This window comes from Rhinichthys klamathensis, unplaced genomic scaffold, assembly GCF_029890125.1.
Source record: "Rhinichthys klamathensis goyatoka isolate OS25496 unplaced genomic scaffold, OSU_Roscu_1.1 h1tg000377l_1, whole genome shotgun sequence".
NCBI classification, from domain to species: Eukaryota; Metazoa; Chordata; class Actinopteri; order Cypriniformes; family Leuciscidae; genus Rhinichthys; species Rhinichthys klamathensis.
In genome coordinates this window covers 272,501-298,122 of record NW_026606884.1, presented here as the reverse complement: position 1 = coordinate 298,122, position 25,622 = coordinate 272,501, and the positions used below count along the sequence as shown (strand labels likewise).

The window sequence follows — 25,622 nt, the reverse complement described above, 5'->3', positions numbered from 1 at the left end:
CCAGACCGTGATGGACTCCACTACTGTCTTACAGGGACACACACACTCCGGCCCGTGATGGACTCCACTACTGTCTTACAGGGACACACACTCCGGCCCGTGATGGACTCCACTACTGTCTTACAGGGACAAACACACACCGGCCCGTGATGGACTCCACTACTGTCTTACAGGGACACACACACCGGCCCGTGATGGACTCCACTACTGTCTTACAGGGACACACACACACACCGGCCCGTGATGGACTCCACTACTGTCTTACAGGGACACACACACACCGGCCTGTGATGGACTCCACTACTATCTTACAGGGACACACACACCGGCCCGTGATGGACTCCACTACTGTCTTACAGGGACACACACACACCGGCCCGTGATGGACTCCACTACTGTCTTTATATATACTGTCAATATTGTCACAATATATCAATATACACTCACCGGCCACTTTATTAGATACACCTGTCCAACTGCTCGTTAACACTTAATTTCTAAGCAGCCAATCACATGGCGGCAACTCAGTGCATTTAGGCATGTAGACATGGTCAAGACAATCTCCTGCAGTTCAAACCGAGCATCAGTATGGGGAAGAAAGGTGATTTGAGTGACTTTGAACGTGGCATGATTGTTGGTGCCAGAAGGGCTGGTCTGAGTATTTCAGAAACTGCTAATCTACTGGGATTTTCACGCACAACCATCTCTAGGGTTTACAGAGAATGGTCCGAAAAAGAAAAAACATCCAGTGAGCGGCAGTTCTGTGGGCGGAAATGCCTTGTTGATGTCAGAGGTCAGAGGAGAATGGCCAGACTGGTTCGAGCTGATAGAAGGGCAACTTTGACTGAAATAACCACTCGTTACAACCGAGGTATGCAGCAAAGCATTTGTGAAGCCACAACACGCACAACCTTGAGGCGGATGGACTACAACAGCAGAAGACTCCACCGGGTACCACTCATCTCCACTACAAATAGGAAAAAGAGGCTACAATTTGCAAGAGCTCACCAAAATTGAACAGTTGAAGACTGGAAAAATGTTGCCTGGTCTGATGAGTCTCGATTTCTGTTGAGACATTCAGATGTTAGAGTCAGAATTTGGCGTAAACAGAATGAGAACATGGAACCATCATGCCTTGTTACCACTGTGCAGGCTGGTGGTGGTGGTGTAATGGTGTGGGGGATGTTTTCCTGGCACACTTTAGGCCCCTTAGTGCCAATTGGGCATCGTTTAAATGCCACGGCCTACCTGAGCATTGTTTCTGACCATGTCCATCCTTTATGGCCACCATGTACCCATCCTCTGATGGCTACTTCCACCATGTCACAAAGCTCTAATCATTTCAAATTGGTTTCTTGAACATGACAATGAGTTCACTGTACTAAAATGGCCTCCACAGTCACCAGATCTCAACCCAATAGAGCATCTTTGGGATGTGGTGGAACGGGAGATTCGCATCATGGATGTGCAGCCGACAAATCTGCGGCAACTGTGTGATGCCATCATGTCAATATGGACCAAACTCCCTGAGGAATGCTTCCAGCACCTTGTTGAATCTATGCCACGAAGAATTGAGGCAGTTCTGAAGGCAAAAGGGGGTCCAACCCGTTACTAGCATGGGGTACCTAATAAAGTGGCCGGTGAGTGTATGTATAGTTCACCCAAAATAAAAATGACTGTAAGAAAAAAAATAAAGTTTTCAGAGTTTTAGTGTCAGTACTACATTAAACTACTATATAATGTTGAATATAATGTATAATAATGCAATGGGGGAATTTTTTGTTAACCTTTCACCATATGTCTTGGAGTATCGCAATAATATTGTTTCGTGAGTTCAGTATCGTGACATGAGGGAATCGTTACACCGCTATATGTGTTTTAATTATAAACTGTAAAGGAATTTGGGCATGTCTTCAGCTTCTCTGCTGATGTAAGCGAGCTTATCAATATGAATTGATACCATCTTCATCATCAGTGTTTCGGTGAGGTGTGTGTGTCTCCAGTACCTGAGGTAAGAACATCTTCCCGGCCCCGAACAGATCTCCGACCGTCTTCATGCCATTCATGAGCGGCCCCTCGATCACATGCAGCGGCCGGGGATACCGGTCCGAGTGAAGACGAGCCTCCTCAGTGTCCTCCACCACATGCTTCTCTATTCCCTGAGAACACACACACACACACACACGCACACAGCTTCATTATGTCTGGTCCATAGACTGTATAAAAATGGGCGTAGTGTGTGTGACGTCACCCGTAGTGTTTCTGAAGAGCGTTTTTGAAGCCCAAAGTGGGCGGAGCCAGCCGTCACCATCTTGGCTGCGCGTCACTCCCGGATAAACGACAATGTGCAGCGAGGCGGATTAGCTGAGGTGACGTGATGCTAACGCACAGCAGACAAACGGCTAGCAGTGACATCAGCGGCAATCCACCTGTCACTCAAGTGGCCACGCCCTTAATTATGCACAACTTTAAGGCTTAATATAATTTAAACGGATGAGTTATAAAAAACTTCACCCCCTCACAGTCGTTATGAAGGGCAACATTAGCGATATAGACCAAAACCACTTTTAACACCAGATTGTAAACGTGTTTTTCTGCTGTAAAGTTGGGCATTTTAACATGCGGGTCTATGGGACTGAGTCTCTTCTGCAGCCGGCCTCTAGTGGCCAGTGGAGGAACTGCAGGTTAACTCACTCAGTGTCGGATTCAAGAGAGGGACGAGAAGGTTGCGCTTGGTCTGGTCTCTCTATCCTCTGATTGTGTGTTATGCGTAGTGAAAGGAAGTGTGTGTGTGTGTGTGTGTGTGGACTGACCTTGATGAGTGCGTACTCCAGCCGCTCCTCCACGCTGCTGCTCCTCCACTCATCCGTCTGAACAACCTTCTTTCCTCCTTTAGCGTTATTCTACACACAGCAGAACACATCAACATGAGGAACAGACGGACACTTCAGTCAACAACACAGTTCATGATTCTCTCAGCTGATCTGAGATCTCTTAACATATTTCAGCGGATGGTTCTGGTTTAGAGCGGATGGTTCTGGTTCTGAGCGGATGGTACCGGTCTCGGGTTCTGGTTCGGGCTCTACAGTACCTGAGCGTACAGCAGGAGCTTCTCTGTGGCGTCTGGGTCTCGGTTCCAGATGATGTTCTCACAGAGCAGCAGGAGCTCTTTATCAATGTCGTCATACACCGGCAGATTACCAGCGTTCACGATCCCCATGTCCATGCCATCCTGCACACACACACGCACACAAACACACACACACGCACGCGCACACACGTTTACTGTTGCTCATGAGTTTGTACAAGGATAAACCTTCTTATCCATTAAATATCAGGATCCCAGTTTCAGGACTGCAGTTCTAGGACACTAGTGTGTGAGTGAGTGTTGACCTGTTTTACTGACTGAGCTGAGACTGAGCTGAGACTGAGCCTGAGCTGAGGGATGACTGAGCTGAGACTGAGCTGAGACTGAGCTGAGCTGAGCTGAGACTGAGCCTGAGCTGAGGGATGACTGAGCTGAGACTGAGCTGAGACTGAGCTGAGACTGAGCTGAGACTGAGCTGAGCTGAGACTGAGCCTGAGCTGAGGGATGACTGAGCTGAGACTGAGCTGAGACTGAGCTGAGCTGAGACTGAGCCTGAGCTGAGGGATGACTGAGCTGAGACTGAGCTGAGACGGAGCCTGAGCTGAGCCGAGACTGAGCCCAGACTGAGACTGAGCTGAGCTGAGACGGAGCTGAGACGGAGCTGAGACGGAGCTGAGACGGAGCTGAGACGGAGCTGAGACGGAGCTGAGACGGAGCCTGAGCTGAGCCGAGACTGAGCCCAGACTGAGACTGAGCTGAGCTGAGACTGAGCTGAGACTGAGCTGAGCTGAGCTGAGACTGAGCTGAGACTGAGCTGAGACTGAGCTGAGACTGAGCGGAGACTGAGCTGAGACTGACCTTGATGGCGTGGTAGAGAAACACTCCATGCATGGCTTCCCTGATGACCTCCATCCCTCTGAAGGAGAACGAGAGGTTGGAGAGGCCACCGCTGATCCTCGCGCCCGGCAGACTCTCCTACACACACATTTAACAACTTATTTAAGTCCACTTAAAATAAATGATTTGTGTGTGTGTGTGTGTGTGTGTGTGACAGACCTTGATGCTGCGTGTGGCTCTGATGAAGTTGACGGCGTACATGCAGTGCTCCTCCATGCCGGTGCCAATGGTCAGGATGTTCGGGTCAAAGATGATGTCATTGGGGTTGAAGCCCGCCTCACTGATCAGCAGCTGATAGGCTCTCGCACAGATCCGCACCTTCTGATCCGTCTCAGTCGCCTGGACACACACACACACACACGTCAGCAGATTCACTCTCACACTCATGCTTCAACACTCATTATTTAGAGGAGCTTTTTATATTTAGCATGTAGTGTCTGTAATGTTAGGTCAAGGTCTCTCTCCTTCACTATACACACACACACACACACACACATAACATATACTATCAAAAACTTACTCAAGTTGGACAATAACTTTCTTCTAGATCTGCTGTACAATCTTATTATTTTCCTGTTATCTCTGTAAAGCTGCTTTGAAAAAATCTGTATTGTAAAAAGCGCTGTATAAATGAAGGAGACTTTACAGGGAATTAGCTGAACAATGGCCTAAAACAGAACATAATCTTTTAAAAATATATATATTTAGACCTAAATTTAAGATTTATGTATATTTGAATTGAATAATTCACAATTTTAACAAACTAATCAACACGCATATTTGTCATTCATGAAACAGATCAGATTTCAGCACACAAAATCATGGCATTGTTTATTATTAACTATTTGCATCTATTTGATTGTATTTAAATAATTGTATATTAACATAATTGTTTCACAATGAACATATTTATGCTGATTCTAAGCAGTTTAAATAAATGCATTTTGATTGAAATATGAATCAAAATGCATTTATTTAAACTGCTTAGAATCAGCATAAATGTTAAAAAAAAAAGTTAAATGTGGAACAAGCAATAATCCAGACGGTCGTTTATAGAGTCAAAGACGTTTAGAATAATAAAGTCTTAATGACCTCAGGATTCTCACATAAGCAGAAATATTATCAGAATATGAAGTGTTGTTTTGGGTAACTGTTCTCACAGATGTCAGTGTGTCCATTAAAGATGTGTTAGAAAGAGTTCAAGTTAAGCATCTTTAAAGAACTAGTTCACTCAGACTTTATTTTTTGTGGACAACACAGAGGAAGATACTTTAAAGTCCCTGTAAAGGCAATTTTAACAAAACATTCTAAACACATTCTAAAGGTTAGAAATGTATTGCTAAAACATATTACAAAGACTGTGAACTGTGAAGTACTGAATTGTGGAGTTAGACCGTTAAACAGTTTTTCACCCTGGCAATTTCACGGATTTTTTGGGCGGGTCTAAAACAGGGCTCGATGACGCACTGGAGCTCTTGGACACGCCCCTACTCGATGACGCACTGATACTGATCCCTCTAACAATATAAATAGAGCACATTCGCATCAGTTTGGCGCTCATTTGCGAGTTACTGTCAGTACTATTATCAGTTACTACAGCCTACAGTTTGCTATCTAGCCATGCCTTCGTCACGGAAATGCGTACTACTTGGATGCAATCATTTGCAAAACAGATCGGTGTCCTTGTTTAAATTTCCTAAAAACGACGACATCAAGAAGAGGTGGATTAATTTTGTGAAGAGCCACCTTGATGGAGAGCTGAGGATCACCAGCCAAACCCGCCTCTGTAGTGATCATTTTACTCGTGATAGTTTTATAAACTTTCGTCGGAGACAACTGGGATTCACAGATAATCCGTTGTTACTGGTGAAAGGTGCCGCACCGACTATCTCTCGCCTCGGCCTTCATCCTCCCGTCCCGCCGACAACTGGCGCCATCATCGGCAATGCGTGCCCACCAATGAGTGTAAGTTGCCTTGTGTGCTTGTTATAATTATAGTAGGTAGTCCACTGTAACTACTAAATTCTGCAACCCTCTAACGTGATTTTTATTTAACGTTATATGATCAAAATTCCTTAGCCAAGTAATTTAAACTAGTATCTGTTCACAAAGCAGTCCCTTATCTAATGGATTTATGCACATCAATTTATCGTTAATATAACAACCATGATGGCTATTAGTTTGATCTATAACTATAAAGTGTAAATATATTTTTTAATCAGTTGTTTATTGCTAGTCTAACTTAGTTTGATCTATAACTATAAGGTGTAAAAATATGTTGTTTTTTTCTGTTATTTATTGCTAGTCTAACTTTATTTGTCTAAGTTAGGTTAAGCTAGTTAACGTTTACTTACATATAACTTAGCTAACTTGCATAAAAGGGAGAGAAAAAATTTACCATTCTGTTGCAGAGCGAGGGGGACGATGTTGACTTCCTTGGTCAATGTCTTCTGAATCGGATTCAGGCTCTGGAGGCTCAAACAAATATGGCTTGGTATAACCTAATAAGCTGCTAGGAGCATCCATTTCGGCTGTAGCGGGTCCCGTCGAGTGCAGCTTTCCCGCGAGTGGGCGTGGTTTCAGCGCAGCCAGCGGACACGCCCCCAGCGTTTGAGAGCAGAGAAAACTGCTCATTTTTTCAAGATTTTGATAGCTTATTTTATGTACTTGCCGGCTTTTTTTATCATTCAAATTTGGCTGGGTGGCTAATAACACATTTTTCTGTGGTGTGACAAACTCAGAACACATACTTAATTTTGACTTTACGGGGACTTTAAGAAATGTCGTTTTTGTCCATTTAATGAAAGTCAATGGGGTCCAAAATTGTTTGGTTCCCAACATTCATCAAAATTGTAATCAACACTTATTAAATGAACTCAAACTGTAATCTGCGAATAACGCACCTGTCCTTCCTCATCGAAGGCCATGACGACCACCGCGGCGCCGTAGCGACGGACCTGACGCGCTCGCCGCAGGAACTCCTCCTCGCCCTCCTTCAGGCTGATGCTGTTCACGATGCCTTTGCCCTGACAGCACTTCAGACCCGCCTCGATCACAGCGAAGTTCGACGAGTCGATGCACAGCGGCACCTGCAGAGGTCAGAGGTCATCAGAGGTCAGAGGTCACCAGAGGTCACCGGTTCAGTTGCAATTGCGAGAAATAAAGTCTGAACTGCGAGATAAAAAGTTGTCAGAAACAAGCTTCTATAATAATAAATGTTGCTTATAATGACACTGTAATTTCTGTTCTTCACACTGATATGGAGCTTCATGTGAATGTGTGTGTGTGTGTGTGTGTGTGTGTGTGCTGGACCTTGGCGATGTCGGGCTCAGAGGAGATCAGGTTACAGAAGCGGGTCATCGCAGCGGGTCCGTCCAGCATCCCCTCGTCCATGTTGATGTCCAGAACCTGAGCGCCCATCTCCACCTGAGCTTTAGCGATGCTCAACGCCTCCTGAGAGAGAGAGAGAGAGCTTTCATTATTTCTTAAAGTTACACATCAACCTTCTTTATTCATTACACACAATGTAACAATATTTAATTATAAAAGAATGTCTGTTTTCTAATAAATTTGTGTAGGGTCTCCAGTGACCCGAGGAATGTAATAGTGCAAGTATTTTTTTTTGCGCAACAATTGAATCTCTGATGACTCAATAAGTGAAATTCAGCTTTATTCCTCAAGGTGGCGCTGTCTGATACACACTTTGAGATGGTGAATATGAGCAGATGCTGTATGTACTGGAGAAATGAGCTCTGATGAGGACAGTGATGATGATGGGGAAAACATCTGATCAAAAAGGTAACGAAATAAGCTTTATCTTATTCTTTTGTTTAAAGGGGTGATGAACAGAAATCAAATTTTCCTTGAGCTTTTGACATCTAAGAGGTCATCAAATTATAAGAATATCCTGTAAGTTTCAGAACTGAAAACGTCCTTGTTAGTCCAATAAAAGCTTTTATTGACACCAGGCTCAGCAAACGACTCGTTTTTCAAACTGGGGAACTATGACGACAAAGAGGATCAAACACCACCCCCGCAGAAGAAGATCAACGCCTACTTCAACACGGCCGGTTTAGCCCCGCCCACCGATTCGCGCATTACACGAAACTCATTATAATATGCAAAACTGTTATCCACTCAAAGCAGTGGGCGTTTACTTCCAAGTCTTCAATGCGAGACGCCCATAAAAACCGAGCGTTTTTGAGCTAGGCTCAAAACTAGGGTAGAAAATAGCCTATTACTTATTCATTTGGATGTTTTTGAATGTAAAAACCAAGCGAACGTCATAATTTGACCTCAGACAACAATATAACACAATTTAAAAAGCCAGTTCATGACCCCTTTAAGATATCAGGAGTGTTCTATACGGCAGTTAGAGATCATCTGTGTTAGACAGAGAACGGGTCGCTGAAGACCCGATGATGTAATCATGCTTGCTGAATCATTCGTGCAGTTAAGGGTTAATGTTCTGTGGATGTTCGCCAGCCGTCTGGATTTGATTGTATGTTATATTTAAAGGATGATATCAGTAAATCAAACCTCATACTGTCCCGCCATGATGAGCTTGGCAAACCTGCGCGATCCGGCGACGTTGCAGCGCTCACCGATGTTCACGAAGTTTGTGTACGGGCCGATCCTGAACGGCTCCAGACCTGAGACACACACACAACGTCACACATGGAGAGTGAGAGTGTGTGTGAGTGTGTGTGCGTGAGAGAGTGTGTGTGTGTGTGTGCGCGTGCGTGTGTGTGCGCGTGTGTGTGTGAGAGAGTGTGTTTGCGCGTATGTGTGTGCGTGAGAGAGTGTGTGTGTGTGTGTGTGTGCATGAGAGAGTGTGTGTGTGTGAGAGAGTGTGTGTGCGCGTGCGTGTGTGTGTGTGTGTGTGTGCGTGAGAGAGTGTGTGTGCGCGTGTGTGTGTGCGTGAGAGTGTGTGTGTGTGTGCATGAGAGAGTGTGTGTGTGTGAGAGAGTGTGTGTGCGCGTGTGTGTGTGCGCGTGCGTGTGTGTGCGTGAGAGAGTGTGTGCGTGAGAGAGTGTGTGTGCGCGTGTGTGTGTGCGTGAGAGAGTGTGTGTGTGTGCGTGTGCGTGTGCGTGAGAGAGTGTGTGTGTGTGTGTGTGTGTGTGTGTGTGTGCATGAGAGAGTGTGTGCGCGCGTGTATGTGTGCGTGTACGCGCGCGTGTGTTTGCGTGTGAGAGAGAGTTGTGTGTGTGTGTGCGCGCGTGTGAGAGTGTGTGTGTGTGTGTGTGCGCGCGTGTGAGAGAGAGAGAGAGAGAGAGAGAGAGAGAGAGAGAGAGAGTGTGAGAGTGTGTGTGTGTGTGTGTGTGTGTTTGCGTGTGAGAGAGAGAGAGTGTGTGTGTGTGTGTTAAATTCGGAACACAACTTGGTTAGAAATGTGGCTTTACTTTTATAGCAATTTTAGAGTACAAATTATTTTGTAATATATATATATATATATTTTATCAAATAAAAACATCTACTTCAGTGCATTTGCTTTACAATAAACCTAAACCTCTGTAACGTTTTTTACACTTTTCTTTTCTGAAGTGCAATAATCTGCGTGTGTGTTCCAAAGCATTCATGAATTTCAGTTCAGAGCTGATAAAGACAGTTAAACGCTAAACACCAAGAGCTAATTCTAGGAGGAGCTTTCAGACGCACCTGCCAGAAGCATATAACCACTGAACACGTCTGTGGGAGGAACTCTGGGCTTAACATGACGCACGCTTTCAGCAATCGCCCTGAAACACACACACACACACTTGAGTTCAGCGATCTCAACACTAACACACACTCTGAGGTCTGGATGAATCTCTCACACACACCGGATGTGATCGGGTGTCGTTCCGCAGCAGCCGCCAACAATATTCACCAATCCGTCCACAGCGAACTCCTGCGGGAATATAGTGTGTGTGTCATGAGAAACTCCCCGGACACACACACACACACACACACACACACGTCTGTGTATCGCTGCGTTACCTTTAAATGCCCCGCTGTGACCTCGGGCGTCTCGTCGTAGCCTCCGAATGTGTTGGGAAGCCCTGAAAACACAGATCAGAGACGCAGAACACTGAACATATGCAGTGCTGGACAATAATCATCTCAAACTGTCCTCAGAAACGTCCAGTTAATAATTCCATATTTCATCATAACATCGCATACACACACTACCGGTCAAAAGTTTTGGATCGGTAAGATTTTTTATGTTTTTAAAAGTAGTCTCTTCTGCTCACCACGGCTGTGTTTATTTGATTAAAAATACAACAAAAAAAAAAGTAATATTGTAAAATATTATTTATTTGACTGGTCGTGTGTGTGCATCCAGCGTTATTCATCAACAGTGGTGTGTGTGTGTGTGTGTGAGACTCACCAGCGTTCGGGTAACAGATGACGAACGCGCCTGTGCTCTTCCCGATGGCCTCGATGAAGGGCCGCATCTCACTGGCTCCCAGAGCGCAGTTCAGGCCGATGCTGGAACACAGAACATCAGAGAACACGTCTCAGAGGATCTGAGAGGAGCAAACGCTTCACTGCAGAGAGACTGAAGACGAGCAGAGGATGATGAAGATTCTCACCACAGTGGTTGAGCATGAGACATGCTGATGACGAACGCCTCGCCCGTCTGACCTGAGAGTGTGCGTCCGCTCTTATCCACGATAGTGCCTGAGATCTGCACACACACACACACACACACACGTTTCATGATATTACTTAACAATATATTAATTGGCCTAACAAACACACAGACTCTTACACACTCACTCTCACGCACACTCTCACACACACACTCTCACACACACTCTCACACACACTCTCTCACACACACACACTCACTCTCACGCACACTCTCACACACACACTCTCACACACACTCTCACACACACTCTCTCACACACACACTCTCACCACACACTCTCACACACACACTCTCACACACACACTCTCACCACACACTCTCACACACACACTCTCACACACACACTCTCACCACACACTCTCACACACACACTCTCACACACACACTCTCACCACACACTCTCACACACACACTCTCACTCTCTCACACTTTCACACTCACTCACGCTCACTCTCACAAACACTCTCACACACACTCTCACACACACTCTCACACACACTCTCACACACACTCTCACACACACACACACTCTCACGAGAAACAGGTGAGAAGATCAGGTACAGTGAGTGACTTACTAACACCGGTCGAGGTTCATAACTCTCTTCAAACAGTCTGTCGATGGCAAATAAAGCCGCCTGATAGAAACACACACATCAGTAAATGTTCATACAGAAATAATACACAAAAAATGTAGAAGAACCCAAATAATTCATCTTGAGCCCCTGGTTGAGTTTAATGAGTTTAATTGCTGATGAGTCATCATCAGTCAGGAAGCATGGAAAGCCTCAGTGGTGTTCAGGTGTGTGTCAGGTGTGTTCAGGTGTGTGTCAGGTGTGTGTCAGGTGTGTGTCAGGTGTGTGTCAGGTGTGTACCAGGTGTGTACCAGGTGTGTGTCAGGTGTGTGCAGGTGTGTGCAGGTGTGTGTCAGGTGTGTGTCAGGTGTGTGTCAGGTGTGTACCAGGTGTGTACCAGGTGTGTGTCAGGTGTGTGCAGGTGTGTGCAGGTGTGTGTCAGGTGTGTGTCAGGTGTGTTCAGGTGTTCAGGTGTGTTCAGGTGTGTTCAGGTGTGTACCAGGTGTGTTCAGGTGTGTGTCAGGTGTGTGCAGGTGTGTGTCAGGTGTGTTCAGGTGTGTGCAGGTGTGTTCAGGTGTGTACCAGGTGTGTTCAGGTGTGTGTCAGGTGTGTGCAGGTGTGTTCAGGTGTGTGTCAGGTGTCCGTCAGGTGTGTTCAGGTGTGTTCAGGTGTGTGTCAGGTGCGCGTCAGGTGTGTTCAGGTGTGTTCAGGTGTGTGTCAGGTGCGTGTCAGGTGTGTTCAGGTGTGTTCAGGTGTGTTCAGGTGTGTTCAGGTGTGTTCAGGTGCGCGTCAGGTGTGTTCAGGTGTGTTCAGGTGTGTTCAGGTGTGTGTCAGGTGCGCGTCAGGTGTGTTCAGGTGTGTGTCAGGTGCGCGTCAGGTGTGTTCAGGTGTGTGTCAGGTGCGTGTCAGGTGTGTTCAGGTGCGTTCAGGTGTGTTCAGGTGTGTTCAGGTGTGTTCAGGTGCGCGTCAGGTGCGCGTCAGGTGCGCGTCAGGTGTGTTCAGGTGTGTTCAGGTGCGCGTCAGGTGCGCGTCAGGTGCGCGTCAGGTGTGTTCAGGTGTGTTCAGGTGTGTTCAGGTGTGTTCAGGTGTGTGTCAGGTGCGTGTCAGGTGTGTTCAGGTGTGTTCAGGTGTGTGTCAGGTGCGCGTCAGGTGTGTTCAGGTGTGTTCAGGTGTGTTCAGGTGTGTTCAGGTGTGTGTCAGGTGCGTGTCAGGTGTGTTCAGGTGTGTTCAGGTGTGTGTCAGGTGCGCGTCAGGTGTGTTCAGGTGTGTTCAGGTGTGTTCAGGTGTGTGTCAGGTGCGCGTCAGGTGTGTTCCAAGGTTATTTTGGTAAACGAAAACTGAAACTAAGACTAAAACTATTGGTCAAAAATCATTTTCGTAAACTGAAATAAAATTGAAAATTCATAATAAATGAAAAACTAAAACGAAACGAAACTAACAACAGTTACTGAAAAACTAACTGAAATAAAATAATAATGAGCAAAAATAAATAATCGTTTTCGTAATTAATAAGCTCTTTACTTTGGCGGAAAATCTGACCTGGCTGTTTAGGGAAATGCCTGGCGCTTCACCCGTGTGAAGTTGCTGAGGCGATTAACCACGTGTCGTGACGTGCTCAATGAAGGACCGTAACGTAGAACACATCGTAGAACACATCGGCTGTTCATAAAGGATGCGTTTGTGGCAGTGGAATGGGTAATGAGACGCAAATTGAACTTCTTTTAACTTGAGCGCAGCGTTTTTAGAATGCCGTTTGCAATGCGCGGGTGCAACAGCAAACAAGTCCGTCAAGCACAAAAAAACTTTAATGTACTTCTGTATGTTTGAGATATCATGTTTTCATTAACGTTGACAATGTAGGGATTCTAGGAAATACCAGGACACGACACACCAACAAGCACGCGCATACACACACACACACACACACACACACACACACAGACAGAGACAGTCTGGTCCACTATATTTGTGGGGACTCTCCATAGACGTAATGTTTTTTTTATACTGTAAAACAGTATATTCTGTCTCCTTACACTAACCCGACCCATCATCACACACACACACACACACTACACAGACCCCTAAACTTACCCATCTCACACACAACTTTCTCCATTTTTACATTTAAAAAAAAACCTCATTCTGTATGATTTATAAGCTTGTGTACCTATAGGTCCCAAAGTGACACGAGTCCCCATGCGTCTGTGTGCATTCAGGTTTAAGTCCCCACCGGGATATAAAGACATGTACACAGTGACAGTGCACACTCACACACTGCATAGATACTTATTATTTAATTACACTGGCTTCACAGCAGGTTGTGTTGGCTGTAGTCAGATAAATTGAGCTGTTTTGTTGTTATGTTCCAGTGGCCACTCTGCTACATGTACAGCTGAAAAAAAGTAAACTATGTTTAACAAGATTTAATCTTTAATATGAATTAGTTTGTCTGAATTTTTCATATTTTTTTTCTTGTCTACTTTTAAGTTCTATTTATTTGGTGCTTTGTTCAATCTCAAACCATTATTTTATTTGTATTATTAAGATGTCTGCACAAGAGTTAACTGAATCAGGGCAAACATTAAACTTTGCTGAAATTAATCGTCTCGCTTTGGTCTACACTGGAAGTGTTCTGTTAGCTCTGCTAAACTATAATTACTAAAACTAAAACTGAAACTAAATAAAATAAAAACTAAATAGAAATGTGTTTGCAAAATAAAAACTAAACTAAAACTAACAATACCATTAATGAAACTAACTAAAACTAAACTTATATTTAAAGCAAAATTGAAAACGATATTAAATAAAAACTAATTTAAAAAAGCAAAACTATAATAACCTTGGTGTGTGTTCAGGTGTGTGTCAGGTGTCCGTCAGGTGTGTTCAGGTGTGTGTCAGGTGCGCGTCAGGTGTGTGTCAAGTGCGTGTCAGGTGCGCGTCAGGTGTGTGTCAGGTGCGCGTCAGGTGTGTTCAGGTGTGTTCAGGTGTGTTTAGGTGTGTTCAGGTGTATGTCAGGTGTGTTCAGGTGTATGTCAGGTGTGTTCAGGTGTATGTCAGGTGTGTTCAGGTGTATGTCAGGTGTGTTCAGGTGTATGTCAGGTGTGTTCAGGTGTGTTTAGGTGTATGTCAGGTGTGTTCAGGTGTCCGTCAGGTGTGTTCAGGTGCGCGTCAGGTGTGTTCAGGTGTGTGTCAGGTGTCCGTCAGGTGTGTTCAGGTGTGTGTCAGGTGCGTGTCAGGTGTGTTCAGGTGAGTGTCAGGTGTGTTCAGGTGTGTGTCAGGTGTGTTCAGGTGTGTTCAGGTGTGTGTCAGGTGCGCATCAGGTGTGTTCAGGTGCGTTCAGGTGTGCGTCAGGTGTGTTAAGGTGTATGTCAGGTGTGTTTAGGTGTGTTCAGGTGTATGTCAGGTGTGTTCAGGTGTCCGTCAGGTGTGTTCAGGTGTGTGTCAGGTGCGCGTCAGGTGTGTTCAGGTGTGTGTCAGGTGTCCGTCAGGTGTGTTCAGGTGCGCGTCAGGTGTGTTCAGGTGCGTTCAGGTGTGTTCAGGTGCGTTCAGGTGTGCGTCAGGTGTGTTCAGGTGTATGTCAGGTGTGTTCAGGTGTATGTCAGGTGTGTTCAGGTGTCCGTCAGGTGTGTTCAGGTGTGTGTCAGGTGCGCGTCAGGTGTGTTCAGGTGTGTGTCAGGTGTGTTCAGGTGTATGTCAGGTGTGTTCAGGTGCGTTCAGGTGTGTTCAGGTGTGCGTCAGGTGTGTTCAGGTGTATGTCAGGTGTGTTCAGGTGTATGTCAGGTGTGTTCAGGTGTCCGTCAGGTGTGTTCAGGTGTGTTCAGGTGTGCGTCAGGTGTGTTCAGGTGTATGTCAGGTGTGTTCAGGTGTATGTCAGGTGTGTTCAGGTGTCCGTCAGGTGTGTTCAGGTGTGTGTCAGGTGCGCGTCAGGTGTGTTCAGGTGTGTGTCAGGTGTCCGTCAGGTGTGTTCAGGTGTATGTCAGGTGTGTGTCAGGTGTCCGTCAGGTGTGTTCAGGTGTGTGTCAGGTGCGCATCGGGTGTGTTCAGGTGTGTGTCAGGTGTCCGTCAGGTGTGTTCAGGTGTGTGTCAGGTGTCCGTCAGGTGTATTCAGGTGTGTGTCAGGTGCGCGTCAGGTGTGTTCAGGTGTGTGTCAGGTGTCCGTCAGGTGTGTTCAGGTGTGTGTCAGGTGCGCATCAGGTGTGCGTCAGGTGTGTTTAGGTGTGTTCAGGTGCGTTCAGGTGTGCGTCAGGTGTGTTTAGGTGTGTTCAGGTGTATGTCAGGTGTGTTCAGGTGTGTTTAGGTGTGTTCAGGTGTAGTTCAGGTGTATGTCAGGTGTGTTCAGGTGTGTTTAGGTGTGTTCAGGTGTGTTTAGGTGTGTTCAGGTGTAGTTCAGGTGTATGTCAGGTGTATGTCAGGTGTGTTCAGGTGTGTTTAGGTGTGTTCAGGTGTATGTCAGGTGTGTTTAGGTGTGTTCAGGTGTATGTCAGGTGTGTTCAGGTGTGTTTAGGTGTGTTCAGGTGTAGTTCAGGTGTATGTCAGGTGTGTTCAGGTGTGTTTAGGTGTGTTCAGGTGTGTTTAGGTGTGTTCAGGTGTAGTTCAGGTGTATGTCAGGTGTATGTCAGGTGTGTTCAGGTGTGTTTAGGTGTGTTCAGGTGTATGTCAGGTGTGTTCAGGTGTCCGTCAGGTGTGTTCAGGTGTGTGCCAGGTGTGTACAGGTGTGTACAGGTGTGTGTCAGATGTGCGTAAGGTGTGTGTCAGATGTGCCAGCAGCCAGCAGCCATATCACCCTGCCTGTAGCCCAAGACTGGTTGCCCACTGAAGGTAAGCAGGGCTGAGCCTGGTTAGTACCTGGATGGGAGACCTTCTGAGAAAACCAGGTTGCTGCTGGAAGAGGTGTTAGTGAGGCCAGCAGGGGGTGCTCACCCTGTGGTCTGTGTGGGTCCTAACGCCCCAGTGTAGTGACGGGGACACTATACTGTCAAAGAGCACCATCCTTCGGATGCGACGTTAAACCGAGGCCCTGACTCTCTGTGGTCATTAAAAATCCCAGGATGTCTTTCGAAAGAGTAGGGGTGTAACCCCGGCATCCTGGCCAAATTTGCCCAGTGGCCTCTGTCCATCATGGCCTCCTAATCATCCCTATATATATATATATATACACTGATTGGCTTCATCACTCTGTCTCCTCTCCACCAGTAAGCTGGTGTGTGGTGAGCGTTCTGGCGCAATATGGCTGCCGTCGCATCATCCAGGTGGAGCTGCACACTGGTGGTGGTTGAGGAGATTCGCCCTTCTATGTGAAGCGCTTTGAGTGCCGAGAAAAGCGCTATATAAATGTAATGAATTATTATTATTATTATTATTGTGTGTGTCAGGTGTGCGTCAGGTGTGCGTGTCAGGTGTGTGTCAGGTGTGCGTGTCAGATGTGCGTCAGGTGTGTGTGTCAGGTGCGCGTGTCAGGTGTGCGTGTCAGGTGTGCGTCAGGTGTGCGTGTCAGATGTGCGTCAGGTGTGCGTCAGGTGTGCGTGTCAGGTGTGCGTCAGGTGTGCGTGTCAGGTGTGCGTCAGGTGTGTGTCAGGTGTGCGTCAGGTGTGCGTCAGGTGTGTGTGTCAGGTGTGCGTCAGGTGTGCGTCAGGTGTGCGTGTCAGGTGTGCGTCAGGTGTGTGTCAGGTGTGCGTGTCAGGTGTGTGTCAGGTGTGTGTGTCAGGTGCGCGTGTCAGGTGTGCGTGTCAGGTGTGCGTCAGGTGTGCGTAAGGTGTGCGTCAGGTGTGTGTCAGGTGTGTGTCAGGTGTGCGTCAGGTGTGCGTCAGGTGTGTGTGTCAGGTGTGTGTCAGGTGTGCGTCAGGTGTGCGTCAGGTGTGTGTCAGGTGTGCGTCAGGTGTGTACAGGTGTGCGTAAGGTGTGTGTCAGGTGTGTGTCAGGTGTGCGTGTCAGGTGTGTGTCAGGTGTGCGTGTCAGGTGTGCGTCAGGTGTGTGTCAGGTGTGCGTAAGGTGTGCGTCAGGTGTGTCAGGTGTGCGTCAGGTGTGTACAGGTGTGTGTCAGGTGTCCGTCAGGTGTGTGTCAGGTGTGCGTGTCAGGTGTGTGTCAGGTGCGTGTCAGGTGCGCGTCAGGTGTGCGTGTCAGGTGTGTGTCAGGTGTGCGTCAGGTGTGTGTCAGGTGTGCGTCAGGTGTGTGTAAGGTGTGTGTCAGATGTGCGTGTCAGGTGTGTATCAGGTGTGCGTAAGGTGTGCGTGTCAGGTGTGCGTAAGGTGTGCGTGTCAGGTGTGCGTAAGGTGTGCGTGTCAGGTGTGCGTAAGGTGTGCGTGTCAGGTGTGCGTAAGGTGTGTGTCAGGTGTCCGTCAGGTGTGTGTCACGTGTGCGTGTCAGGTGTGTGTCAGGTGTGTGTCACGTGTGCGTGTCAGGTGTGTGTCAGGTGTGCGTGTCAGGTGTCCGTCAGGTGTGTGTGTCAGGTGTGTGTGTCAGGTGTGCGTGTCAGGTGTGGGTGTCAGGTGTGTGTCAGGTGTGCGTAAGGTGTGTGTCAGGTGTGTGTCAGGTGTGTGTCAGGTGTGCGTCAGGTGTGTGTCAGGTGTGTGTCAGGTGTGCGTAAGGTGTGCGTCAGGTGTGTGTCAGGTGTGTGTCAGGTGTGTGTCAGGTGTGTGTCAGGTGTGTGTCAGGTGTGCGTAAGGTGTGTGTCAGGTGTGTGTCAGGTGTGTGTCAGGTGTGTGTCAGGTGCGTGTCAGGTGTGCGTGTCAGGTGTGTGTCAGGTGTGTGTCAGGTGTGTGTCAGGTGCGTGTCAGGTGTGCGTGTCAGGTGTGTGTCAGGTGTGTGTCAGGTCCTCGTACCTTTGCATTAGCAGTATCAAAGATGGTTTCCACCAGTAGAACATCAGCACCTCCATCCAGCAAACCCTTCACCTGCTCCTCATACGCCTCCACCAGCTCATCGAACGCTGAACACACACACACACACACACACACACTCACGTCATGCGTGACGAACAGCAGCACACGTTCTTCACACACTCTCTCTCTCTGTCTTACTGATGTAATTCTAAAGCTGAACACACACACAAACATGTGACGTACAGCAGCACGTGTTCATCACTCTCTCTGTACTCGTTCCTGTAGTCGGGTCTCTCCACTGACGGCGACACAGACACACACACACACACACACAGTCTTACTGATGTTCCTCCACTGACGGCGACACAGACACACACACACACACACACACAGTCTTACTGATGTTCCTCCACTGACGGCGACACAGACACAGACACACACACACACACACAGTCTTACTGATGTTCCTCCACTGACGGCGACACAGACACACACACACACACACACAGTCTTACTGATGTTCCTCCACTGACGGCGACACAGACACACACACACACACACAGTCTTACTGATGTTCCTCCACTGACGGCGACACAGACACAGACACACACACACACACACAGTCTTACTGATGTTCCTCCACTGACGGCGACACAGACACACACACACACACACACAGTCTTACTGATGTTCCTCCACTGACGGCGACACAGACACACACACACACAGTCTTACTGATGTTCCTCCACTGACGGCGACACAGACACAGACACACACACACACACAGTCTTACTGATGTTCCTCCACTGACGGCGACACAGACACACACACACACACACACAGTCTTACTGATGTTCCTCCACTGACGGCGACACAGACACACACACACACACACACACACAGTCTTACTGATGTTCCTCCACTGACGGCGACACAGACACAGACACACACACACACACACACAGTCTTACTGATGTTCCTCCACTGACGGCGACACAGACACACACACACACACTCTTACTGATGTTCCTCCACTGACGGCGACACAGACACACACACACACACACACACACAGTCTTACTGATGTTCCTCCACTGACGGCGACACAGACACAGACACACACACACACAGTCTTACTGATGTTCCTCCACTGACGGCGACACACACACACACACACTCTTACTGATGTTCCTGTAGTCGGGTCTCTCCACTGACGGCGACACAGACACACACACACACACACACACAGTCTTACTGATGTTCCTCCACTGACGGCGACACAGACACACACACACACACTCTTACTGATGTTCCTCCACTGACGGCGACACAGACACACACACACACACACACACACTCTTACTGATGTTCCTGTAGTCGGGTCTCTCCACTGACGGCGACACAGACACACACACACACACACACACACACTCTTACTGATGTTCCTGTAGTCGGGTCTCTCCACTGACGGCGACACAGACAGGGTTTTATTGGTGGGACCCAAAGCTCCTGCGACAAACCGCTTACAACCTGCCAACGACAACAACACCGTCACGAACGCTACGAACGTCACGCTACGATCAGATGAAGAGAGACTGACGTGTGTATGACCTGTTTGAGCTGTGACATCATCAGCCGCTCTCCGGGCCAGTTCAGCAGACGCTTTATTCAGCCGATACGCCTGACACACAACAACACACACACACACACGTTACTGACTCGACAAATCATGCTTTATCATTTAAAGTGCCCTGTTTTGCTATTTTAAAGCTTGCTAATGTTGTTAGGGTGCTAATGCTAATGTTTACATGCATGTAAAGTCATAAACACTGTAATGTCCTCATAATCTCCAATCAGCTTCAGCTCTTTCCTCTCAGTGTCTGAAACGCTTCCATCGAGGATTCAGTCTCTCTAAGCTCCGCCTCTCTGAGAGCTGCTCTGCTGTGATTGGTCAGAAAGCAAACGCTCATTATCATATCTGAATCTCAGCTCTTGATCACAGTGATACGAACAGTGACGATGGCGTGGGTTTCACCGTCTCAATCTCAGAAAACAGCGTCTCCTCGACACGAACAACACGAGCCGAACTCTTCCAGTCTCAGATACACTACAGTGTTTGAGGGCGGAGCTAAGAGACGCTGTTCAGCCAATCAGGACCAGAGGCGGGCATTATGCTAATTAGTTACAAACCTACGCAGGATCAGCAGGAAGTGAGACTGAATTACTGACGACTCGTTTCAGTTCAGAATCGCTTCTTTCTATTAGGAGCCAAAAACTTCAGCTTTTACATTCACAAACACGTGAAAGGGAATATATAATCTCTCATAAGTAATACAGAGGCACTTTAATGTCAAACACATAATAAAAGCAAATGTTCACCAGATCCTCGAGGCCGTAGTCTTGCTGAGCGATGCTGGTGCTACTGAAGGTGTTCGTCTCGATGAGGTCCGCGCCGGCCTCCAGATACTCCTGCACACACACACACACACGTGCCGTGAGAAACTAGAGCAATGAACAGCAGCGCTGACGAATAAAATCACAACAAAATGTAGAAGCAGCTCAAGAGTGTCATTGTTCAGATGAACTCAGTTCAGTTTAATAACTGTGAGAAGTTCATCAATTATGAAACCAGTTCAGTTTCAGCTGTAAAGCAAACAGTGATGTCATCATCAGTTCAGATCACTAATATTCTGTGTCTTTTAAAGCTCATCTGGGGCCTCATTTATAACCGTGCGTACGCCACTTCCCACGTCTAACCCTAACGCCTCACTCCACACTACTCACGCCTCAATACTCACTCCTCACTCCACACTCCTCACTCCTCACTCCTCACTCCACACTCCACACGCCACACTCCACACTCCACACGCCACACGCCACACTCCTCACTCCACACTCCACACTCCACACTCCTCACTCCTCACTCCTCACTCCTCACTCCTCACTCCTCACTCCACACTCCTCACTCCTCACTCCACACTCCACACTCCACACTCCACACTCCACACTCCTCACTCCTCACTCCTCACTCCACACTCCACACTCCACACTCCACACTCCACACGCCACACGCCACACGCCACACTCCACACTCCACACTCCACACTCCACACGCCTCACTCCACACGCCACACTCCACACTCCACACTCCTCACTCCACACGCCTCACTCCACACTCCTCACTCCTCACTCCTCACTCCTCACTCCACACTCCACACTCCACACTCCTCACTCCACACTCCACACTCCACACTCCACACTCCACACTCCTCACTCCACACTCCTCACTCCACACTCCACACTCCACACTCCACACTCCACACTCCACACGCCACACGCCACACGCCACACTCCTCACTCCTCACTCCTCACTCCACACGCCACACTCCACACTCCACACGCCACACTCCACACGCCACACTCCTCACTCCACACGCCACACTCCACACTCCACACGCCACACTCCACACGCCACACTCCACACTCCACACGCCACACTCCACACTCCACACGCCTCACTCCACACTACTCACGCCTCAATACTCACTCCTCACTCCTCACTCCACACTCCACACGCCACACTCCACACTCCACACTCCACACTCCACACTCCACACTCCACACGCCTCACTCCACACGCCTCACTCCTCACGCCTCAATACTCACTCCTCACTCCTCACTCCACACTCCACACGCCTCACTCCTCACTCCTCACTCCTCACGCCTCAATACTCACTCCTCACTCCACACTCCACACTCCACACTCCACACTCCACACTCCACACTCCACACGCCTCACTCCTCACTCCTCACTCCTCACTCCTCACTCCACACGCCTCACTCCACACGCCACACTCCACACTCCACACGCCACACTCCACACGCCACACTCCTCACTCCTCACTCCTCACTCCTCACTCCTCACTCCTCACTCCTCACTCCACACGCCACACTCCACACTCCACACTCCACACTCCACACGCCACACGCCACACTCCACACGCCTCACTCCTCACTCCTCACTCCTCACTCCTCACTCCACACTCCACACTCCACACGCCACACGCCACACTCCACACGCCTCACTCCTCACTCCTCACTCCTCACTCCTCACTCCTCACTCCACACGCCTCACTCCACACTCCTCACTCCACACGCCACACTCCACACTCCACACTCCACACTCCACACTCCACACGCCTCACTCCACACTACTCACGCCTCAATACTCACTCCTCACTCCTCACTCCACACTCCACACTCCACACTCCACACTCCACACTCCACACTCCACACTCCACACGCCTCACTCCTCACTCCTCACTCCTCACTCCTCACTCCACACGCCTCACTCCACACGCCACACGCCACACTCCACACGCCACACTCCACACTCCACACTCCACACGCCTCACTCCTCACTCCTCACTCCTCACTCCTCACTCCACACGCCTCACTCCACACGCCTCACTCCACACGCCTCACTCCACACGCCACACTCCACACTCCACACTCCACACGCCACACGCCTCACTCCACACGCCTCACTCCTCACTCCTCACTCCTCACTCCACACGCCTCACTCCACACGGCACACGCCACACTCCACACTCCACACGCCACACTCCACACTCCACACGCCTCACTCCTCACTCCTCACTCCTCACTCCACACGCCTCACTCCACACGCCACACGCCACACGCCACACTCCACACGCCACACGCCACACGCCACACTCCACACGCCACACTCCACACGCCACACGCCACACTCCACACTCCACACTCCACACTCCACACTCCTCACTCCTCACGCCTCACTCCTCACTCCACACGCCTCACTCCACACTCCACACTCCTCACTCCTCACTCCACACTCCTCACTCCACACTCCTCACTCCACACTCCTCACTCCTCACTCCACACGCCTCACTCCACACGCCTCACTCCACACGCCTCACTCCACACGCCTCACGCCTCACTCCACACTCCTCACTCCACACGCCTCACGCCTCACTCCACACTCCTCACTCCACACTCCACACGCCTCACTCCACACTCCTCACGCCTCACTCCTCACTCCTCACTCCACACGCCTCACTCCTCACTCCACACACCTCACTCCTCACTCCACACTCCACACTCCACACGCCACACTCCACACTCCACACTCCACACGCCTCACTCCACACGCCTCACTCCACACGCCTCACTCCACACGCCTCACTCCTCACTCCACACTCCTCACTCCACACTCCTCACGCCTCACTCCACACGCCTCACTCCACACGCCTCACTCCACACGCCTCACGCCTCACTCCTCACTCCACACGCCTCACGCCTTACTCCACACGCCTCACTCCACACTCCACACTCCACACTCCTCACTCCTCACGCCACACGCCTCACGCCTCACTCCACACTCCTCACTCCACACGCCTCACGCCTCACTCCACACGCCTCACTCCACACTCCTCACTCCTCACGCCACACGCCTCACGCCTCACTCCTCACTCCACACTCCTCACTCCACACTCCACACGCCTCACGCCTCACTCCACACTCCCTCACTCCACACGCCTCACTCCACACTCCACACTCCACACTCCACACTCCTCACTCCTCACGCCACACGCCTCACGCCTCACTCCTCACTCCTCACTCCACACTCCACACGCCTCACGCCTCACGCCTCACTCCACACTCCCTCACTCCACACGCCTCACTCCACACTCCACACTCCTCACTCCTCACTCCACACTCCACACTCCTCACTCCACACTCCACACGCCTCACGCCTCACTCCACACTCCCTCACTCCACACGCCTCACTCCACACTCCACACTCCACACTCCACACTCCTCACGCCTCACTCCACACGCCTCACTCCACACGCCTCACTCCACACGCCACACTCCTCACGCCTCACTCCACACTCCACACTCCACACTCCACACTCCACACTCCACACTCCACACTCCTCACTCCACACTCCTCACTCCTCACTCCTCACTCCTCACGCCTCACTCCACACTCCACACTCCTCACTCCTCACTCCACACTCCTCACTCCACACTCCTCACTCCACACTCCACACTCCTCACTCCACACGCCTCACTCCTCACTCCACACTCCACACTCCTCACGCCTCACTCCTCACTCCACACTCCACACTCCACACTCCACACTCCTCACTCCACACGCCTCACTCCTCACTCCACACTCCACACTCCACACGCCTCACTCCACACTCCACACTCCACACTCCACACGCCTCACTCCACACTCCACACTCCACACTCCACACTCCACACTCCACACTCCACACTCCACACGCCTCACTCCACACGCCTCACTCCACACTCCACACTCCTCACTCCACACTCCACACTCCACACTCCACACTCCACACTCCACACTCCACACTCCACACGCCTCACTCCACACTCCACACTCCACACTCCACACTCCACACTCCACACTCCTCACTCCACACGCCTCACTCCACACTCCACACTCCACACTCCACACTCCACACTCCACACTCCACACTCCACACTCCACACGCCTCACTCCACACTCCACACTCCTCACTCCACACTCCACACTCCACACTCCTCACTCCACACGCCTCACTCCACACGCCTCACTCCACACGCCTGACTCCACACTCCACACTCCTCACTCCTCACTCCTCACTCCACACTCCACACTCCACACTCCACACTCCTCACTCCTCACTCCTCACTCCTCACTCCACACTCCACACTCCACACTCCACACTCCACATTGTTTCAAAGCAGCTTTACAGTGAAAACAGGAAAAACCTGTGTGTCCTGCTTCACTTGTATGAAGGGGGCGGGTGTGTGAATGTGTTAATGTGTTTAACTAGTAATTAGTAAGGAAAGAGTTCCCTCGCAAAGTTTGAGAACCCCTGAACTACATCACATGCACTGCGCGCGCACACACACACACACGAGCTGTGATCTGTAAACACACACTTGACGGGAGAGTGTGTCAGTGCATCTGTGAGTAACTCTTATCCTGCGTACGAACATCTGGAGACGGATCAGTTTAACCACACCGATGATGATCTGAGCGACTGATGAAGGAAAACCACTTTAATATCATAAACACAGTGAAGTTCACAATAACAGTTTAAATACATAAAAGAATGATTTAAACTGTTTTACATCTGATATACACATTTATATTAAATATGCCATTCTCATTAATGGAGTTAAGCACTTCATTTACATTAAATCTTTTTACAACATTTTTTATATTCTAATAAACATTCTGCGCAGGTTCTGGCGTACGCACAGGTTTATAAGTCTGAATATTTTTTGATGTACGATATTTTTGGCTTTTGGGTGCAGATTCACTTTTAGTGCTGATCCTACGCAGAGGTTTATAGAGGAGACCGTGGTCACACACACACAGACCTTGTGGATGCTGTAGATGACGTCCGGCTGAGTGATGCTCAGCAGGTCATTATTGCCCTTCAGACTCTTGGGATGACCTTTGAACTCTTGACCTCTGAAATCTTCCTCTTCCAGGTTCCTCTGCTGGATCATCGTTCCCATTCCACCGTCCAGAACCAGAATC

At 49.1% G+C, this 25,622-nt stretch overlaps 2 protein-coding genes across 4 annotated transcripts in view; both read right to left on the bottom strand.

Moving 5' to 3' along the window:
- Window positions 1–25,622, bottom strand: part of zranb1a (zinc finger, RAN-binding domain containing 1a) — a 70,190-nt gene that overhangs the window by 21,198 nt on the left and 23,370 nt on the right. The window lies entirely within an intron of this gene.
- Window positions 1–25,622, bottom strand: part of mtr (5-methyltetrahydrofolate-homocysteine methyltransferase) — a 43,934-nt gene that overhangs the window by 16,669 nt on the left and 1,643 nt on the right. For 2 of the 3 annotated variants that reach the window (XM_056233784.1, XM_056233785.1), the window contains exons 2-20: window positions 25,460–25,622; window positions 20,393–20,482; window positions 19,625–19,694; window positions 19,451–19,543; window positions 18,014–18,120; window positions 11,198–11,257; window positions 10,561–10,655; window positions 10,356–10,456; window positions 9,965–10,026; window positions 9,808–9,875; window positions 9,644–9,723; window positions 8,525–8,637; window positions 7,298–7,438; window positions 6,889–7,074; window positions 4,145–4,324; window positions 3,947–4,063; window positions 3,092–3,232; window positions 2,814–2,903; window positions 2,007–2,159 (exon numbers count right to left, since the gene is read on the bottom strand). The exon at window positions 25,460–25,622 is cut by the window's right edge. In XM_056233784.1, the coding sequence (XP_056089759.1) occupies window positions 2,007–2,159; window positions 2,814–2,903; window positions 3,092–3,232; window positions 3,947–4,063; window positions 4,145–4,324; window positions 6,889–7,074; window positions 7,298–7,438; window positions 8,525–8,637; window positions 9,644–9,723; window positions 9,808–9,875; window positions 9,965–10,026; window positions 10,356–10,456; window positions 10,561–10,655; window positions 11,198–11,257; window positions 18,014–18,120; window positions 19,451–19,543; window positions 19,625–19,694; window positions 20,393–20,482; window positions 25,460–25,622 (2,110 nt within the window). Of the gene's footprint in view, window positions 1–2,006; window positions 2,160–2,813; window positions 2,904–3,091; window positions 3,233–3,946; window positions 4,064–4,144; window positions 4,325–6,888; window positions 7,075–7,297; window positions 7,439–8,524; window positions 8,638–9,643; window positions 9,724–9,807; window positions 9,876–9,964; window positions 10,027–10,355; window positions 10,457–10,560; window positions 10,656–11,197; window positions 11,258–18,013; window positions 18,121–19,196; window positions 19,236–19,450; window positions 19,544–19,624; window positions 19,695–20,392; window positions 20,483–25,459 lie in introns of those variants that run through there. The other variant, XM_056233786.1, reaches the window with a different exon arrangement.